The 20371-nt window shown below is 38.5% G+C and overlaps 3 protein-coding genes across 4 annotated transcripts; 2 read left to right on the forward strand and 1 right to left on the reverse strand.

Moving 5' to 3' along the window:
* Nucleotides 1-239: 239 nt before the first annotated feature.
* On the reverse strand, nt 240-2590 carry rpl22 (ribosomal protein L22). Its single transcript, XM_083535435.1, has 4 exons — nt 2436-2590; nt 1542-1646; nt 1132-1256; nt 240-427 (listed from the first exon to the last, which is right to left on the reverse strand). The coding sequence occupies exons 1-4, from the start codon at nt 2445-2447 to the stop codon at nt 283-285; spliced, it is 387 nt and encodes a 128-aa protein (XP_083391561.1). The 5' UTR covers nt 2448-2590; the 3' UTR covers nt 240-282.
* Nucleotides 2591-11206: 8616 nt separating this feature from the next.
* Nucleotides 11207-14631, forward strand: LOC310722414 (uncharacterized protein). Its single transcript, XM_083534838.1, has 3 exons — nt 11207-11380; nt 11453-11502; nt 11574-14631. The coding sequence occupies exons 1-3, from the start codon at nt 11370-11372 to the stop codon at nt 13610-13612; spliced, it is 2100 nt and encodes a 699-aa protein (XP_083390964.1). The 5' UTR covers nt 11207-11369; the 3' UTR covers nt 13613-14631.
* A 676-nt stretch (nt 14632-15307) lies between these two features.
* Nucleotides 15308-20371, forward strand: rnf207a (ring finger protein 207a). 2 transcript variants are annotated; one of them, XM_083534847.1, is made up of 7 exons: nt 15308-15770; nt 16387-16552; nt 17429-17608; nt 17705-17756; nt 17845-17962; nt 18048-18134; nt 19924-20371. In XM_083534847.1, the coding sequence occupies exons 2-7, from the start codon at nt 16400-16402 to the stop codon at nt 20102-20104; spliced, it is 771 nt and encodes a 256-aa protein (XP_083390973.1). In that variant the 5' UTR covers nt 15308-15770; nt 16387-16399; the 3' UTR covers nt 20105-20371. The 2 variants fall into 2 exon arrangements, with proteins under 2 accessions (XP_083390973.1, XP_083390974.1); XM_083534848.1 differs by having other exon boundaries at nt 16420-16552.

Consider the following 20371-nt stretch of genomic DNA (forward strand, 5'->3'; position numbering starts at 1 on the left):
AATATTTCTACCATCATGTTAACTTTAACTGCCATATTATTTCCTATACATTTTTATTGTGACACTCATAAATTCTGTGAAAATGTAATAATCCTTTGCGCCTTTAAGTGCACGTTTCTTTTTATTGTTGCTCCCGAATGCAAACATTTAACATGTACTGCTTATTACTGAGAGCCATAAAAAAGCCACGAGAGCCACAAAGACAAAACGTGCAAAAAATCAACACGGAACAATAAAAATTCCTTTGAAAATTTATTAATTTCGCAAAAGAACAGCTAAAGTTTAATCCTCGTCCTCTTCTTCCTCCTCGTCCTGGTTGATCTGGAAGTAGCGCAGCTCGTAGCTCTCTTTAGCGTTCGCCACGACACGCAGCCAGTCTCGCAGGTTGTTCTTCTTCAGGTACTTTTTGGTCAGATATTTCAGGTACCTTTGGAACAAGAAGGGAGACAAACTGGGTCAGGAACCAATCAACAGTAAACAAAGAAAGGCAAGTGTACAATTCTCTTTGAAACAACTAGACACCCCACAAACCCTCCCAAGGGCGATCAATACATGGGTTAAAGTTCACCTAGATAAAGAGGAATGTGCATAAAAAGGTAGTGGTGGTCTTTCATTGCCTTATGCAGTATACTGAAAAAATCTGCTTTAATTGTGGGTTACATCCAAGTGAAACTTTCACACTGCAATTTCATCCATCCAGATTCTAAATCGCGTGCATTTACACTTCAGTTCAAAAGCCGGATTCTAATTTCTGAATCATGCCTGATTATCCCCTGAACCTCAACCGTAAACTTCCTGTTGAAAATGAAAACAGCCAAATTTTCATAGACAGGAAAACTATAGCGACCCAAATAACCACTCTTTACAACAGTGGTGAGAAGAAAAGCATGTACGACATGCTGTAGGTGGAATTGAGAAGGTCAGGTTCCACTTCTGTCAGCAAAATAAATTAACATGAGAAACTGAGCAGATGTGAATTGAAATTTAAGGTGGAAGAAGTGGAACCCAATACTACAGTCTTCTGTTGCAGCCTCGAATAAAAACATGTATAACTCAGTGTTGACTTTCTTCGCAATACTACAACTCAACAAACTCGGGTTTGCAGGAAGTTCTTCGAGCTCCCAAACTGACCTCTTGGAGAAGGGGATATCTGAGGTCACCGTGATCTTGCTCTTGCTTCTTTCGATGGACACCACGCCACCGCCCAGGTTCCCGGCTTTACCGTTCACCTTGATGCGCTCCTGCAGGAACTGCTCCTACACGAGGGGAGGGGGACGACGACGACAGAACGTTTACACACACCAATGTCATGTTTTTACAGAATACACACTGACGGTCCAGTGAACCTGAGCTCACGATTGATTTAGGGAGGCACCAATTCTAATAAAACTGCACAGCTGTTTTAACACAGAGGGATTTTTAAGTACATCTCTGTGCATCTCTTTATGTACAAGTATAACCAAAATTTTACCCAGACCCAGTTTAATTTATTTTCTAAAATTACAAACAGCAAGTAAATATAACCGCATAACTGATCGTACAAAGTTGGCAGCGTCCATGATGCCATCCTCGACAGGGTGGGTGCAGTCCAGCGTGAACTTCAGGACCTGCTTCTTCTTCTTGCCACCCTTCACGACAGGCTTCTTCTGTAAAGGTAAACAGAACAGATGGCGAATGAATAAACAGGAATTGGAGGATATGAGGAACGGTCCAACGGTCACGTGGTCAGGGAATCAAGCTCAACTTTGTATCATGGCTGATCCTGTTCTTGGTCCCCCAGCTTCCTAACGTCACTGGGATATGTGAATAAATCTTTTGTGCTGTAATGTATACAAGACAAGTAAAAGATTTGTTCTTTTTCCCCCCCGACCAAGAATTTTTGAACAGAAACTAAACTCATTAATAAGCAATAGGGTTAATGATAACATGCTTATAACAGAGGTTGTTATAACATATCTTAGAGGTTATTATTTATACCCATTGGTAGCAAAAAAAAAAAAAAAAAAAAAACAAGGCCATAGACTTTTACACACACCTTCTACTCATATACTCGTACTTCTTTATGTCCCTCCTAACCAGCAACAGTATGTCCATTAGCCTGGTTTGTCCCAATCCACTCACTATTTATCATTACTGTGTATAAGATATAATGTAAACCCACTCTTTCAGCACCTTATCTAGTGCACTTCAGCTAAGAACATGTGTATTTTTTGGGATTCAGCCCCTCACTTCACTCTACAACGTGGTTTCTTAGGCCTCGTTTCAGACCCACTATAAACAAACGTTTACAAATGCGCGGTTTTTGGGTCGAACCGGAATTTACCCACGCAAAATACAAGCCGAGGGTTTTATATAAAGCCTGTAACGTTTTTAGGCGTCGAACCGAACGCAGACGCGTGATATTCGGGCGTTTTCAGGCACACGTTAGTACTTACAAGTGGAGCCATGGCGGACTCTCTTGGCAGAAAAGGGAGGAGGAAGGGCGCGCATGCGCTTTGAGAGCCTGCTACTGAATCGATTGCAGAGCTAATCCAGAGGCACCAGGGAATCTAATCGAGTACCGATAGAAATAATTTCTTGTGTAATATTTAATTATTTGTGTTCAGTTTTAATTTTTTTATGAATATGTATTAAACTATACCCAATAATCAAATCTCTTTATTTCATTTTAAGTTGCCCTGCTTAAAAGAGTGTCTGATTATGTTACAGTTTCTATCCAATCAGATTTCAGCCGTCACATCACGTGTTGCCAGCGTCAAAAGAATCTTGAAGGCTGTTGCTTTAACCAATCAGAATTCGAGTTGGCAGCACCAGGGGCCATCTAGCAGGCGTACTATAACGTTTGGTTATTTTAATTGGTTAGTCAGAGCTTGCAAACCTCATCAGTAGCAAACTGCACAAGCTGTTAAATATATTCTTGCGCATTTAATTGCTTTTTTTGTTTGTTTTTCATTTCACAATGACTGACGGAAGAGATTTGGTCGCAGATAAACTGACATGCACATTTTCAAGAAAAGCAGGGCATCATGAGGAAAGGATGGCCAGTTCCAAACAGTGCGGTTGCAGGGAAAAGAGGTGGAGAAGGTGGAGGAGTTCAGGTACCTGGGGTCAACAGTGCAAAGTAATGGAGAGTGTGTTAGAGAAGTGAAGAAAAGAGTGCTGGCAGGGTGGAGAAGAGTGATAGCAGGAGTGATTTGTGATAGAAGAATATCTGTGAGAGTGAAAGGGAAAGTTTAGAGGACTGTGGTGAGACCTGCGATGTTGTATGGTTTAGAGACAGTGGCATTGAGTAAAAGACAGGAGGTGGAGCTGGAGGTAGCAGAGCTGAAGATGTTGAGGTTTTCGTTGGGAGTGACGACGATGGACAGGATTAGAAACGAGTTTATTAGAGGGACAGGGCATGTAGGACGTTTTGGAGACAAGGTGAGGAAGGTGAGATTGAGATGGTTTGGATATGTACCGAGGAGGGACATGTGGTATATCAGTAGGAAAATGCTGAGGATGGAGCCACCAGGAAGGATGAAAAGAGGAAGGCCAAGGAGGAGGTTTATGGATGTGGTGAAGGAAGACATGCAGGTAGTTGGTGTGGCAGAGGCAGATGTAGAGGACGGGGCGGGGGCGGGGGGGGGGGGGGGTGTACTTATGGAATCGGATGATCCGCTGTGGCGCCCCTAATGGTAGAAGCCGAAAAAAGAAGAAGTTTGTAATTTTGCATTTTCATTGCTGTAGAATTTGCACAGAAACACACAATTTGCCTTCATTTCAAATTCCCAGGAAAACCGTAATGCTAAAAAAAAAAAAATGCACAAAAAATTGACAGAAACTCTGGATCATTTTACGAGGTTAATATTAATGCTTCTGCTAGAGATGATGTATGCGGCAAGTGCCGCTGTTCCTGCAGAGAAAGAAGCCTTGTTGAAGTATGTCATTCCTGTCTGTAATTCAGTGCTTTGTTCTCCTGCCTTTCTCTATAATATGGATGGTTTCTATAGTTATGGTGTCATAATCACGGTATTAAGAGGTGGATTGATTCAGGTAGGACACCTCTGAAGGCCTCAGTGTGAAATGCATGGTCCGTTACTGCCAATATATATAACTGAATGTCGTTTATTGTTTGATGTCTTATTCAAGGTTGTTCTCGTACATATCTGTGGTTACGACATCTTCATTCTTCGTACATCATCTATCTCTTTTTAAGTCCTTTTATAGAAATGATAACCAGCCACTCTTTTCTTTCTCCATCTCTCTTTCTTTCTCCTTCCTAATAAAACAAAAAGCACAGCTTGTCATGAACATACCATAAAACCACAAAACCATGAGACCATCCGGCATGAAGACTTAATAAAACAGCTTTACAGTTCAGACACTGGAGAAATATCAAAAGAACATCTCCTATAAGAAACAGTCAACATGCTTTTTTATTTTTTACCTGATGTATATGGAGCATCTGCCATACGAGTTTCTTTGTAAGCTGTTACTATAACAACCTGTTAAAAGGAGTGCGTTAATATAAACCTGTGATTTGAATAACATTTAGAGCTGCTGTTCCAGACAGTAAATGAACACCTTCTGATCAACTGTATTATAAAACTGCGGGATCAAAAGTCAATAATAAAAAAAATGCATAACCAACATATTCAACACATTTAGATTTGTGGCATTTAGCAGTACGCAAGATTACAAACTTAAGATAAATCCACCTACAACATTTTTTTTAAACAACGCAAACTTGGAAAGTGTTTTAGGAAGAGGTAGGTCTTCAACCGTCGCTTGAAGACAGCCAGGGACTCTGCTGTTCTGACATCTAGGGGAAGTTCATTCCACCACCTCCGTGCCAGAACAGAAAAAATCCTTAATACCTCTCATTCTGAGAGAAGGTGGTACCAGTCGAGCAGTGCTGGAGGATCTCAGACAGCGTGGCGCAGTGCAAGATGTGATGAAGTCTCTGAGCTAAGATGGTGCTGCTCCATTTTTGGCCTTGTAGGCAAACATCAGTGTTTTGACTCTGATATGTGCAGCGACTGGAAGCCAGTGGAGGGAGCGCAGCAGTGGGGGTGGTGTGGGAGAACCACACCATATACATACAATACAAATATTTTGAGGCTAAACATATGATAATGTTGAATTCAATTCTCGTAAAACAGCAGTTTCAAAAGTATTGGCATCAGTGGCTACATTGTTTTCTTACACATCTGTTCAAGCATACAGTAGAACTGATCTTGGTTCAACTCTTCCATATTTTCCAACGTAAAGCGTCTCGTTTTCCCGAATTCACTGCTGATTGGCGTTTTCTGCAGTTAGGCACGCTGCAGGCGAACAGATGGACTCCCCTGAGCTCTAATTACAACCGAACAGAACTCCATGTGTATAAAGGGAAACACAATTCTGTCTCTTTACATGCAAAGTATTGGGGCACAAAAGTTTGTACACCCTGGCTGTTACAACACTGATTAATATGATTTAAATGGTGGCTTCTATTCCTACTGTTTATATTGCTGAGACCTAAGAAAAATTTCATGTCCCCTGTGGCTTGTTTTCCTGCTGAAGCACATTAAGTAGAGCATGTCAACACGGATGAGCTTGCTAATAAAAATAACTGGCAGTTAGGCTCAATATGTACTGTAAGTCCAGGATAAGGAATAAACATGAAGAAATGGGGGGGGGGGGGGGGGAGTTCACCCAGAAAGCAATAGGGATGAAAATTTCTACTTGTTTACTGATATACAGCACTTCAGATGGATTCCTGGATACAGCAAAGAGAAAAGATTTGTAATAATCGCGATAAATGGTATATACATTGTTAAAAAAACTGGACCACAATGTACACTAGCATGTAAATAACTGTGAGGACCCAATTAATTTTTGTGTATATTTTTATATTATTTTGTGTATTTGAACTGTAAGATACGTACATATGTAAATGTATACACAAATCCTGATTCTGTTAGAAAGGAATGCTTCACTCTGGATTTATGATGAAGGAATGAAAATGATTGCAGAAGCTCTCAATCAAATCCAGTCTCAGTGAAAAGATGCCAAGCTTGATTGGTCCCATTTGTGTGTTCACTAAGCAAGACTGGTACCAGCTGGATCTCACTGAAAAAAACATCTTGGACGATTAATTCAGAGTGGCAGTTCTGATTCATATTCTTGACAAAAGAGCAATAGATAAAATAGATAGTTTATATATACTGTATATATATATATATATATATATATATATATATATATATATATATATATATATATATATATATATATATGAATATCACTGATTATCTCTTCATCATTTCACCTGTTAGTGGGTGGATATATTTATTAGGCAGCAAGTGAACATTTGTTTCTCAAAGTTGATGTTAGAAGCAGAAAAATGGGCGAGCGTAAGGATTTGAGCGAGTTGAACAATTTGTGACGTCTAGACGACTGGGTCAGAGCATCTCCAAACCTGCAGCTCTTCATGTGGGATGTTCCTGGTCTGCAGTGGTCAGAATCTATCAAAAGTGGTCCAAGGAAGGAACAGTGGTGAACCGGCGACAGGGTCGTGGGTGTCCGAGGCTCATTGATGCACGTGAGGAGCAAAGGATGGTCCGTGTGGTCCGATTCAACAGACGAGCTCCTGTAGCTCAAACTGCTGAAGAATTATTTAGCATTTAGCAATTAATTAATGCTGTTAATGCTCAATGGTTGGACATAACAGGTGGTCGTAATACATATATATATCACACTAAAAAAAGAAATGAACAGAATGTTCTTCCACATACAGTTTCATGGAAAAGTACAAGGACACAATTACTCTCGCTGTGTTACATTTCCCTCTACTGGATCCAATCATATTCAACATATTTCAAATAATGGTTTGTGATTTATACTGTATATCAAATATAAATATATGCTAGATATAAATATATATATATATATATATATATATATATATATATATATATATATATATATATATATATATATATATATATATATATATTATAAAAACTAGACATATATTCATTACTGTATGGCTTTGACTGCACCCCAGGCCTCCACTTACATCAGTACCTGACTCACACCCTTGTGGTTGAATAAATCTCACACAAATCTCCACAGGCTCCAAAATCTAGTGGAACATCTACTCAGAAGAGTGGGGGTTACGGTAACAGCCAATGGGGACTACATGTGAAATTTGATATTCAAAAAGCACTTACTATATATTCTGATCAGGTGCACACATACGTTGGCCATAAATTGTATACATATATTTTACAAGGCAGTAACAAAAATTAAAAATAGGACAATAATAGATGTATTAACATATTCAGTAACATCATGGGTATCCCTCAGGAGGATTTGAGATCTCTGACTGTGGATAATTAAAGTCTGGATTGACCTTCTCTGCCTTCTGCCATCACAACCCCTACCAAGAAAATCAGAAAGCTTATAAATGCTTCCTTAAGTGGTCCTTCTATTTAAACTGTCCTTCTAATAAATGCCATAAAGCCCATTCTCCGAACAGAATGTAACATTTGACTTGCCCTCTCCTTCACCTCTACACACAGCAAAGAAGCTTCAGAAATTCGCATGTAAGACTATTCTCCTATCTTCTCAAGGCCATGCTCTTCTAAGATGTGCATTCATTTGCATGCACCCTGTACCCTTTACACAGCCAATTTAACAGCATGCAGTGCAGAATTCTAACCAGCAGGGGGCAGAAAGCGTGCACGGATGACCCAAAGTGTCCAGACATGGCTTTCTTGTACAAAGTTTGAATAGAATATATAAAATTTTCTCAGTGGGTTTCTTAGTGATATATAGTGTTAAGATGCATAATGTGAAAGGAGCAAAGCATGACAGAGAATTCTGTGATAGGAAATAATCAACAACATGGTAGAAGTTACTATTGTTACTGCTTTGAAGCAAATTATTTCCCAGAATACAAAAAGCCCCATGTCTCAAATTAGACATTTTTTTTTTTTTAATGAATATTAGAGTTAACCTCTGATAATTACAAAGCACTGACACTGGAGACACCTTCCAAAAATAGTCAATGAAGCAGAGATGGCAAAAGTACACACATCCTTCACTCAAGTAGAAGTACAGATACTCATGTTTTAAAAGACTCTGATAAAAGTTGAAGTTCTGACTAAACTTTTTCACTCAAGTTAAAGTAAAGAAGTTTGGGCTCTGACATGTACTTAAGTAAAAATTACTACTACTCCTGTTTTAGTGTCATGCCTTTAAATGGACCAAATGTCATTAATATAAAATATTATAATGAATATAATGAATGTATCCAGGCTGTATCCACCATATAGAACACAAGCAGAGAAAAGATAATTATGATCAGGTGATTAGGAAAGTCTCTGTTCTCAGTCATGTTTACATCAATGACTCCCTCTGTCTCATCCACATTAACCCCATACTTAAAGTTGCCTTCTGCCCTGCTCATTGTGAGCTTTATACACAATGTCTACATCTGTGGTGTGTGTGAGAACCAGGAAATGATTCACCAGTGGTAGGTAGAATAACCCACGCAATTACAAGAAATATGTTGATGGGGTGAGAACAGCACACAATGAGAAGAAAAAATATTGATCATGTCACCAAATAGATAAAAACTACAGTAACGTAGTAGAAAGTACAGATGTTTGTGCAAAAAATGTAATGAGTGAAAGTAAAAAGTTGTCCAGAAAATAAACAGTGAAGTAAAATGCTGATACCAGAAAAGTCTACTTAAGTACAATAACGAATTATTTGTACTTTATAACTTCCCACCTCTGAAATAAAGTCACATAAAACATCCCGATAAATGACTTCATGGTTTTTAAATCCATTCATGTAAAGAATCTGAAACAAAGTACTAATATAGGTATTTTTTGTTACATGTTAATATGAACTGGAGGTCGACCGATAGTGGATTTTACAAATACCAATAGCTAGGTTGGATCGTATTTGCTGATAAATGATTAATTATTATATTAAACCTATAGTTTTTAAAATGGATACTGGCTAAAATTATATATATATATATATATATATATATATATATATATATATATATATATATATATATATATATATATATATATATATGAGACACTTTATTTACAATAGTAAAGAACATTATTACAAAGATTTAGAAAATACAGTACTGAATCATGAAAATGTGCCAAATAAATTAAATATGAATATATGAATTATATTTATAAACATTGAGGAAATGTTTCCTCTTTTATACACCATGTTCTCTCCAGGCAATAGTCTGATGTGTCAAAACTAATAGTTAGTTGTTGTTTTTTTTGTTTGTTTTTTTACAACAATTACAAAGGACCTTTTTAGTTGCTCCAGCAACAAACGCAACCCGGAAAAACTATCGGTATGGATTTTTGTACACTATTGGTGCCAATAGTTCGGCAAAACCAGTGAATCGGTCAACCTCTAATAATAAATTTACTTTTTTGTTTTTATTATTATCTCCCAAGCCACTGTTAGCTTGGACCAGTCAGAATCCGGCATTCAATTATATATAAATGTATTTAAAAATGCCTGCCCTTTTCACTGAAGTGTATTACAGTAAGTTCACTGGTACTCCATACATGTTTTGATATGCTTTTGTTGGAGTTCATCGAACATGCCGTGTAGAGAGCTGGACGTCATGGTACAATGGTTATGATTGCACAGGCTTGTAGTCGGACTGGGTTGCATTTCAGCGACTTCTTTAAATTAGATTTTTTTTTTTCTCAAGATTTTGACCTTCATCCCACTCTCTGCACTGCCTGGAAGCTCATCATGACTGTCCTCTGGGAATTTATCTAAAGACAATCCTGCTGGGGAAAAAAAAAATAAAAGAAAGAAAAAAAAACCTAATAGAATCCATGACCGAATTACTTTGGCTGCAAATACCAACCAACTGTTGGACTGTTGAAAAAAAAAAAATCATTTTTATATGGATGCTTAATGGTGACCTAATGGTCCTTATTAGGAAATGTGATTTGCAACCTGCTAAAGGTGTTCTATACATGATCCTTTACAGTTTCCATTAAATCAATACACCTTCTGTCATTATCATTATCATTGTCTTATCATTAAAACCTTTACAAATTCTATGAAAGTTTCTAGGTGTTTGTCTGAATATCTCTGAATCAGGATGCACAAAGGCTCAAATATTTTTGCGCCGGTTTTCTCGACAGAGAATAAGCCTAGTTCTAGATAAAAATGGCCCTTCAAACCAGATTAACAGAAATCTGCTTTCTTTGTCAGAGTTTTAAATAGTTTAGACTTAGTCTAATCCAGAGTTTAGAAGGTTATGAGCACCCAGAGAAAAACTGGAACTGATACTGGGTCACAGATGAAAGCCTGGGTTCTTAAAGTCAAATAATCTCTGCACTTACTTTATGCATTTGAGAACAATCTTGAAAAAACATTTTTAAATGTTGTAATCAGTGTCTATCAGAACTTGTCTAGGTGGTGGTAAACGTTGATCTTCATTGGTATAGTTTAAGTAATTCATGTGTCCTCCAAATGACATTAATCTAAAGTTAAACCTGCCCCCTGGTAGTTTTCTTTTAAGTTAATTTATTACTGAAGCAGCTCTCGTCTTTCCTCAAGAAATCAGCCTTAAGAAAAAGACTGCATATAAAAACTGTATATACACAATCTACTGTAACAGGATTTTGGGAATATTCCAGGTAGTTCAGACCCTTAGAATAAAAGGTCTCACATTTTTGGAGGCTTCTCATACATTTAATATTTGATGCCATTCTCAATGTTCACAATGTTCTTTCTTTTTAATTCTCACAGAACCATCAAAATTGTGCCACATGTCTATGAAGTTTCATAAAATCTCTTCTATCTACTATATAAAGCCATGTTTGGGTTTGCTAGCAAGCTAAGTGGTGACAGTTTTCACTGTTTATAGAGAGTGGGCTAGTTTGCACAGTAGCTGTTAAACAAATCGTTTGTGAAACCCTTTAGATTACGTTATGTCCATTCATTAGTCTTCATATTTAAGAATGGATTTCTTTTAGACATTTTGGACGAGGCTTTCATTAGAATACAGCACGAGGCAAAAGCTTTGTTGCAGGAAGAAGAAACAATGCCTTTATTTTGGCTAATTAAAGGTAGTTATCTATTTGGGAAAATACCCCTAATCAGGTTTCTGAGCCAATTATTGGATCCATCGCTAATTACTAGACTATTTAAATCCATTCTGTGTGGAAGGTGGTGAGACCTGACGGCTAATTAAGATCTCCTGTAATTAGCAGGTGGTGTGAATCCAGGCATTTACCAATGTGCAGTTGTTGCGCTCAGTGTAATGTTCCTTTAACAAAGTTTGATGGTTTCTGGTTTTTAGATTGAAGGTTGCTATAGTCACAAGGATGTCTTTGAGGTAAGACTTGTGTGTTTAATTCTGGAATGAATATAAATTATGATGATTTTATTATTATTTGCTTTTTCACAGAGTCTATTGGCTATTCCTGATTAATCTTGTGAACATCAGTGCTAAACCTGGTAAGTTCAATCTAAAATGTTTAAGTCTGTTATTAATACACAATCTATATTAACTCATTGTTATTGCCCAGTTTACAGCTATCACTCTCAATATGGACATGAACCAGGAAACTCTGCAGAGGCAGAAAGTAAACCTGCAACAAGTAGATACCAGCTACTGAAGGCTTCCTGCAGTGGTGTAAATGGCCAAGGTCCTTGCTTTAAGATGGCATCAACAGGTGACCGCAATGATCCATCATTCCAGGCTACAAGTTCCTCTGGCGTGGCCTCGCAAGGATCAAGGAGTAGCTTCTTGCAAATGGCAGATGCCTCACCAGATATTTCCCCTACCTTATACTCCAGCCGTGTAATCAGTCGTTCTAATCTGGTTCAAAACATGCAGTCTGTAGTAATTGACAAAAATGCTGAGTATGATCCCAGTAATCCTCATATTGCATCATACGGCTCCGTGTACAGACTTTTAAAACCACACAATGCTTTCAGTACCTCTAGAACTGCACCTTCTGTGAGCTATAAGCCTCCAAGTAGCAGTTCTATCAGGACAACAACTGGGTCTGAACCAAATGATTATAAGGCTGGGGTCTTTAAGATTAGTTATGATGGCACACAACTGAAAGATGCTTATAACTCTACTTCATATATTTCAAGAAATAAGCCATCACTAAGCAGCATGGTGATCTCAAGTGGCCCCATAATAAGATTTATTATGCCAAATCAGAGTAACGACCTACTTGAACAAACTACCAATGAAGCCCAGAGTAGTTTTGAACCTGATGGATCAAACAAGCAAGTGACGGTTAACCAACCTACTTCTAAACCGTTTAAGAATAACCAAGGAATTACCTATCAGAGGCCTACTTCCCAGCCTCAAGCCCCAAGATATCTGCCTCCTGAGACTATTAAAATGCCAATTATTGCCCCCAACAATCATTTGGCACCAACTCCACAATTAGGAACAACAGAGCCTAACTTTAGACAACAAGGAAATGCCTACAGCTCTGCAGATACAACCTTCAATCCTTTCACTGTCTTCAAGCCAGCTCAAACCACCTATATGGAGCAAACCTCTAAGCTGATCCAGAGTAGCCACCAGCAAGCAGATTCTCCCCAAGATATTGTACATGATTCTATTTCTACTTCATCTCCATTGAGTGGCTCTGTATATAGGTTTACAAGACCAGATTATGTCTATGGCACATCTATAAGAACGGGTGCCTACGTGAACATGCCCTTTAGCAGAGCTAAGATCATGCAAAGCAAGAAAATGCAAGACTATCAAGCTGGTCGTTCTTTCCCCAGAGTTGGTTTTGGTTCTTCTTCCTCTGTAATGGCTTCAGGTGACTCAACATATGGTTTTGCACAGTTAGAAAATGCATATACCTCAGATTCCCAGCCCACTGCTGGCAATTCAAATCTAATCCAAAATCCATACTTTAAATCCAAACAAGGTCAGAGCTCTTACTCCATGTTTAAACCATACCAACCAAGCAATTCTTTACCCACATGGTATATGCAAATGCCATCCAAAAGTTTCAATGCTCCAATTTCTCAAAGGATTTCTGTTCAGAATTCTCATCCTGTCTTGGTTTCTGAAACCGTTCCGGATGGTGATCAAAGAAAGTACCATCAAAAGCCTGATCTCCAAACTTTATTACCTTTTCAGTCTCATTCATACACACCCAAAAACCTGTTTTATTATTTGTCAAGCCTGCCTCTCCCAACTAAGCAAACTGTATCCAGCAACTCCAACCAACTTCAACCTGGAAAGTCAGAATCTGCCTATTTGGCCAATAATAATGCAGTCCAAACAATGAAGTTTTCCTCTAAATCAATGCGGGTTTATAACAGTTCTACCCCGTCACTTGTGTCCCAAGGACTTGCAAGGTTGAGGTCTGATTCTGACCGTGTGAGGAATGTCTTGGACCAGTCAGGTAAATCTGTTAAGCCTTCTCAAATTTCCAGACCTTTATCATCAATAAGTAGTTCAAAAAGTATGCCTGTATCGCTGGGAAGTTGGTATGGACCTTCACAACCAGATCTAGGGTTTTTCCTGAGAGGATTGAGGCCAGTGCTAAATTTCCAGAAGGTTTTATTTACCAGGCAACTCTAGTGGTCTAGGGTTCATTCAGTCCTACCCAGGATGAAGATGATTCCAGTCGTTATAACTACCAGTATTTGTCTTATGCCCAGATGGTGGTGAATAAATGAAGGGCGTATTTAAAAAAAAAACAAAAAAAAAAAACAAAAAAAATGTTTTGCAGTATAATCAAGGCGCACATGGAGCAAATTCAGCTAAAATTAAGTCTTCACATTGTACATATTGGAGGAAACACCACCTATTATACACGGTTAGAGGGATTTCCTGTATTGTTCTATGGTGTCATTTCTGCAAAATCTTGTTTAACATCTGTAACGAATAAAGTTTGTCTTTAGGAAAATCTGTTTTGTAACTTGGTTCATCTGTGGTTAGTATATTCTACTGAGAAAGTAGAAAAATCTAATGCTAAAAAGACTATAAAATAACAATGCCATCATAATATTCTCATAATAGCACAAATAACTGGCTTTACTTTGAGGATTAAAATGGACCCTCATGGGTTCTTGGGCTCTTTTTCTGAAAAAAATAACCCCTCTGAATAATTCTAAGCTATTGAACTAAACCATTATTGGTTTAGAATTTAAATAGGAAAATGTCTATTATACACCTATGCAGACAAAACAGTGATGACCTTGTAACCTCCTGTTTTCTTTACAGAGAGTTTTCATAGTCCTAGTATTGGACTCTGTTTTGTCTTGGACTGAATGAAGATGTAAGAGTACATAAAAGCCAAGTAGATAGCTTTTTACATGCACTAATAGACTCAAGGAAACAACGCTGGAGGACAAATGTGTTCGAATGAGTAGTTCTATAATTTATTGAACGTTTTCTGTATTCTACAGTTTGTTCTCTGCTTATATGCAGAAAGCAGACAATTCTGTCATGACTGGTACAAGGCATAGCTGTATCTCTTCCTTTTACCCAAATGCTCACTAAGGAGATGTAAAAAAAAAATGGACATGAAGGCTGGAGCAATATCCAAGAAATCATTACACTGTCAATCTTCAATGTAAATTTGATGTAATATGTGCTAAATGTTAGCTTTGCCAAAGGGGATCCATGGGGATTAGGGTAATAATATTGCTTGCATAATGAGAGAAGCCCGATTCTGTGAGTGTAACGAATCAATCCAAAACAAAATTACGGTACGGCACTGCCGCTAAATCGACTCCGAATGTTGGTTCTTGGTGGTCAAGGTCAGCAAGCCAGGTTGTGCACATGCTTTTGAATAAAAAAGGCAGAAGGGCCAAGAGTGACTTAATGCTTTGTAATGGCGCCAATTCCCTAAAATATACTTTTTATAACCATTTTCTGAGAAGCTCGAAGCAAAAATAGTGTTTGATAGGTCATCATAGGTGGAAGCACTTTGAGCTCTGGCCAGATCTACTGTATTATGGAAACAAATATATATGCCAAATATATAGCATTTTTTGGTTATAATCATTAATGTTTGAACATTACAATCTCTTGCTTTTCCCTGGTTGGCATGACCAGCATGTGGAACTAAGCATACTTGCATACCAAAGAGGAGTGTTTTGGAATGGCAACGTGTGAAGTGCTAAAGCTTGTCTAGCACCGGCCTGGCTCTATTTTAAGGCTTCTGGCAGGTGCCATAACGGTATGTTTGTGCAATAACAATAACCTCTCCTTGGGATTTCTCATTCTCATTCCTGGAAACCTGCAGCGTTTGTTTCACCATATCCGCTGGCACCAAGTATTGTGTACATGTAGCACGTATGCGATTGTTGACTGATTGGGTTGTAGGTAACAACACGGGATACTTTTGTCCCTTTTTCTCTGAGGATATTGGATGACGCAGGTGCCGTCAGTAACTTTCCACATCAATCATCCCCGGCTGTTCTCGGCTCTTTCAGCTTGACCATGGCAACACGTGGGTCTAGGGCACGTTCTGGCTTCTCTCACTATTTTTACCAGAATTACACAGAACTCTTCAGGATTGAGTTTAGAGCACAGGGCCGACATACAGAGAGGGCGGGATGAGAGGCCAGCCTGTGTGTTGTGCCGCCTGTGACGATATCTTAAATTGGTATGGGTGAAGCCATGTGGCCGAGGCTTACACTTGACACGGGTGCAGGGCATACATATGCAGAAACTTTCAAGGAGCCCAACATTTGTTTGTTTAGCCTGCGATAAAAAGATCTCCATTACGGTAATCCAAATTCCTTCTTTTTTTTTTTCAAAGATGTTAAAGAATCATAATATTTTACAGTCTTGTTAGTAATCATGATGCCAATGGCAACATTTCCTTTCATTGTGATTCATTCTATGCTGGCATTGTCACTGATTTGTCAATGTTGTTATATATATGTTTAAGCTTTCCGGTAGGAATTAATGGTTTACATGGCTCTTAGAGTTGGCGGGAAGAATTATGGATATTATTGATATAGATATTCTTTTGTCAAAGTAACACTCAGGATGCTACGTTTCTATTTATTTAATTATTAGACACAGAATTTAAACATTAAGGTGAAAATGTATCAACATTTACTTAAAAATGAATATAAGTTTGGAAATGTATCAGAAGGAAAGGATGAGAACCCTGTCCAGAGCTAAGAGGCAGGAAATTCTTGTAACATTACAAGAGGTTAAACGTGTCTCACAAGAATTCTAGCAAGAATTTGTAGAGTAACAAATCGATCATGCTAGGATATCCATCTCATATTACATCTCTAGTATTGAATTTTTTTTTAGCATGCACTATTTACTGTATATTGAGATAATGTCCATTTTCCATGTCTCTGAGTTCTCTTCTTCTCAAACAACAGAGTTTTTCGGCCCATGTCATCACTTTCTTTAAGTGCCATGCCTCAGGTCCCTTCTCTGCAACATCGAGCCGCGTCACACCGCTACATCTGTACCAAGGTCCTTCTGGCTGAGGGTGAGGAGACGCCTTTCACAGTGCACTGTCGCAACTATGAAAACCAGTATCAGGTGAGGACTCCAGTCACCACCCACATCAAATAGTGACAGACTTAACCAGAAAATTAGAGCAGTAGAACTAATGGCATTCCAGAATACCAAACTAAAGAACTTAAATCTGACTTTGTGTGCGAGATGTTTCCAAATCCCTTTTATTATAAAGGCTGTGTTAAGAGGTGCATGTGGTACTATTTAATGAGGAATATTCGGAAATTAAGGAGCAAAGAGGATATTTGGATGCATAGAAATATTTTTGGAAAATGAGTAAATGAAGAAAAAAAAGTTAAAAATTTGGATTTTCCCAACACTCTTTTTAACCCTAATGGTACATAATTGGTTTGCCTGAAGGGGCCCATCAAAGAACCTGTGAAGGGGCCCAATACATTTTAGTTTATGAAAAATAAAATACAAATAGTTCTTTTAAATCTAAAAGTTATTTAGCAGGTGTTTTTTGTAATACAAACTGAAAAATGAATGCACATGCAGAAGTGTTAACATCTATAGTTAAATTTATAGATAGATATTTAAGAATTAATGATATTTAACCCATTACTGTGGTAAAATGAAAGCTGTCTAAACTTTTTTACCTCAATCAATGGCCACATGAAATGAACCAGCAAAAAAGGCAATTCACCAAAGAGGAAAGGATGTGGAACTAATTATTTTTGCTATGCACTGATTTTATTTACCTGAAATGTGACAGGACAGAACTGTGAAATAGTGGCTACTTATTAAAGTTTAGTTTTTCACAAACTTTTGCCTTACAGATGAAGAACTATTGCTTTTAATACATACAGCATTCTAGTGGTCGTATATACTGGCAGGGTTATTAGGACTTTCCTGTGAGCAGCATTGACTAACTGCACAGCATGCCTTCTTTCTAACCAGATTCTACAGACAGAGATTCAAAAGCTGAAGGACCAGATGCAGAAGCTACACAGAGACCTGACCAAGCACCACTCGCTCATCAACACAGACTCCACGAAGGAAATCCTTGAGAGATCTGTGCACATTGATGAACAGATCTCAGCACAGTATTCTGCCATGCAGACCCTAAGGAGCAAAGAGGTGAGGTTGAAGGACATCATCATGCAGCTGTCTCCATGCTGTAAAACTATGTGAAAATATTTCACTACATCTCAGCAACTATCTGTTTTTTTGTAGGCCTGTGAGGACACATTTCAGAAAATCACAAACATACAAGAGATCTATGAAGGTAACCTGAAGCATCTTTCAGCTGTTACTAGGAATGTGTACGTTCCAAAATGCATCTTCTGAAGCGCATAATTGTTTCCTAATCACAGCACAGCTTCATGATCTTCTTCAACTCAAGCAGGAAAACGCATACTTGATGACTATCGCACGGCAGATTGGTCTGTACATACTGTCTATAGCTAAAGTCAAGGAGCGCCTTGACCCCAGGTAGCTGACGTCAGCATTATCATTAAAACCATAATATCATTAAACCCATAATATGAAATTAAGCATCTAGCATTCTTTTTTTTAGGTTCCAGGAGCCAAAAGAACCTGAAGCTGACCGTTCTGTCACCACGCTGAAGATCTATGAAGATAAGACAGTGACAAATGAAAGAAAGTACAGATGATCTAACAGTACTTTTGAAATTATAATCTATTAATTTGTTTTTTTAAAACCACCAAGTTTGTAATGTACGGAAGCCCGTTTGTGTAATTGTGACTTTATTTCTTGCAATTCAGACTACCGGTATATTTACAATTCTGAGTTTTTTTCTAACAACTAAGAGGTAGTTATCACTTCTGCTCCTGCTTTAATGTTACAATGCATCATGTGTTCATAGCAGACAAGAGCTAAGGCTACAATGGTTGCATCTGCCCTGAATTGAAAAATAAACAAAAGTTTGAATTGACAGAAATAAAGTCGGAATTGCAAGAAAACAGAGAAAAAAAAATGTCAGCACTGATTTCCAGCTCTGAGTCCACAACAAAACCCACCTTCCTCACCTGCTTGTCCAGACGTGAGTTGTCCTTCTTCTTGATGCTACAACAGTCACTCGCTACAACAGTCTGATAGAACATTTGCAGCAGCTTTTTGCAAATGTTGAAGGACGTGAGCCCTCTGAGAAAGTACAGCCGGCTCTGTCCAGAGCGTCTGTGTTGGCAGTCCAGTCCATTTTATCATCCAGCTCTCAGGTATTTGTAGATCTTTACAAACTCAACAGTCACCGTTGATGGTCACAGGCTCCAGGTGAGACCTGGGCCTCCTGTAGACCCCCACCATCTCCCTTGTTTTAGTGGTGTTGAGGTGCATGTGGTTGAAGTCACACTATGCAAACAAGGTCCTGGATATTTTTTCTGTACTCGTCCTCCTGTCCCCTCCTGATACAGCCCACAATGGCAGTGTCATCTGCGAACTTTTGCATGTGGCAGGAGTTATATTGGAAGTCCGATGTGTACAGGGTGAACACTACCAGAGAGCTCCAGAAGTGCTCCAGTACTGCTGATCACAGTGTCAGACCTGCAGTCCCTCAGTCACACATACTGAGGTCCGCCTGTCAGAAAGTCCATAAAACACGCCACCAGGTGTGAGCCCACTTCCATCTTGTTTAGTTTATCTCTAAGGAGCAGCAGCTGGATCGTATTGAAAGCACTTGAGAAGACAAAAATGTAGTTATCACAGCCCAGCTGCCACTGTCCAGGTGAGGGAGGGATCAGTGTAGCATGTAGATAATGGTATTCTCCACTCCCACCTTCTCCTGGTATGCAAACTGCAGTGGATCGAGGGCATGGTGGACCTGAGACCTCATATGGTGTAGCAGCACCCGCTCCATGGTCTTTATTACATGTGATGTGAGAGCAACTGGCTTGAAGTCATTCAGCTCTCCAGGGCATGGTTTCTTTGGAACTGAGATAATGCAGGATGTTTTCCACAGCCGAGGGACCCTCTCCTTGAAGATGCGTAGAGTTTCTCCCAGCTCCAACGTGCAGGCAGTGAAATGAGGTGTGAATGATTCGGGGTGGTCAAACCTCCCCAACATCTCCATTCATCCTTCAAAAAAGAGGAAAGGACATGCATTGCTAACCAGAATTTACCAGTGAAAGATATCTGAAGATCTTCTTTTGCTACCCTGAATACAGTTTATTAATAACCTCCAGAATAAACAACAATAATATATGTTCCTCACAAAATATTTAAGGTGGAACATCTGCTCTACAATGGCATTTGCCAATGCAAGACTATTATAATAAATATAAAACACTAAATATATACTTATCAATAAATACATATATTTTTACAAGTAGATTTCCATTTCAGTGAGTTACTCCTAACCCATATCCTTCATCTAAACGTTCCAATGCTAAAAAAAACACCCCCTGATCATTTTATTTGGATTCTTTCCCAGCAGAGACGATGAGAGCTCTTTCACAGCCTACAGCCGGGATTCACACAGAAATACGAAAGCTGGAATCTTACAGCAGGAGACACCAAAAAACTCCGAACGCCGATGGCAGAGCAAACTCAGAAACATTTCAGAGACACTGCTATGCAAAGAGCTGCCATTCCAACACCGCACCTTCAACCAATAATATAGGACCTTCATCATAACCTGAATGGGTTAGAGAACATTACTGTAAAATGTAGAGTGAATTTTATTTCTAGTGCTATAATTATACATTATTGCAGTATAAGCGTATGGTTGTAATAAAATCTGTAAGCAAATTGTAACTGCTCTAAAATGAACAGAGGTGGCCAAACATTTTGCTATGAAGGGCCAAAAATTACAATTGAAGTTGCTTTAGTTTCCTGCGTTTATGATTTAATATTAATTCAATATAAATATATAGAAATAATAC

This window comes from Silurus aristotelis (assembly GCF_946808225.1).
Source record: "Silurus aristotelis genome assembly, chromosome: 29".
Lineage (NCBI taxonomy): Eukaryota > Metazoa > Chordata > Actinopteri > Siluriformes > Siluridae > Silurus > Silurus aristotelis.

What these genes read in the sequence shown, in the direction of transcription:
- LOC310722414 (XM_083534838.1), top strand. An exon ending in GAACATCAGTGCTAAACCTG is followed by an intron (nt 11,503 to 11,573) that starts GTAAGTTCAATC and finishes GTTATTGCCCAG; the next exon opens with TTTACAGCTATCACTCTCAA.
- rpl22 (XM_083535435.1), bottom strand. An exon ending in TCATGGACGCTGCCAACTTT is followed by an intron (nt 1,257 to 1,541) that starts GTACGATCAGTT and finishes CCCCTCGTGTAG; the next exon opens with GAGCAGTTCCTGCAGGAGCG. An exon ending in GATATCCCCTTCTCCAAGAG is followed by an intron (nt 428 to 1,131) that starts GTCAGTTTGGGA and finishes CTTGTTCCAAAG; the next exon opens with GTACCTGAAATATCTGACCA.
- rnf207a (XM_083534847.1), top strand. Translation starts at nt 16,400, where the DNA reads ATGTCATCACTTTCTTTAAGTGCCATGCCTCAGGTCCCTTCTCTGCAA. An exon ending in ACTATGAAAACCAGTATCAG is followed by an intron (nt 16,553 to 17,428) that starts GTGAGGACTCCA and finishes CTTTCTAACCAG; the next exon opens with ATTCTACAGACAGAGATTCA. An exon ending in AAGGAGCGCCTTGACCCCAG is followed by an intron (nt 17,963 to 18,047) that starts GTAGCTGACGTC and finishes TCTTTTTTTTAG; the next exon opens with GTTCCAGGAGCCAAAAGAAC.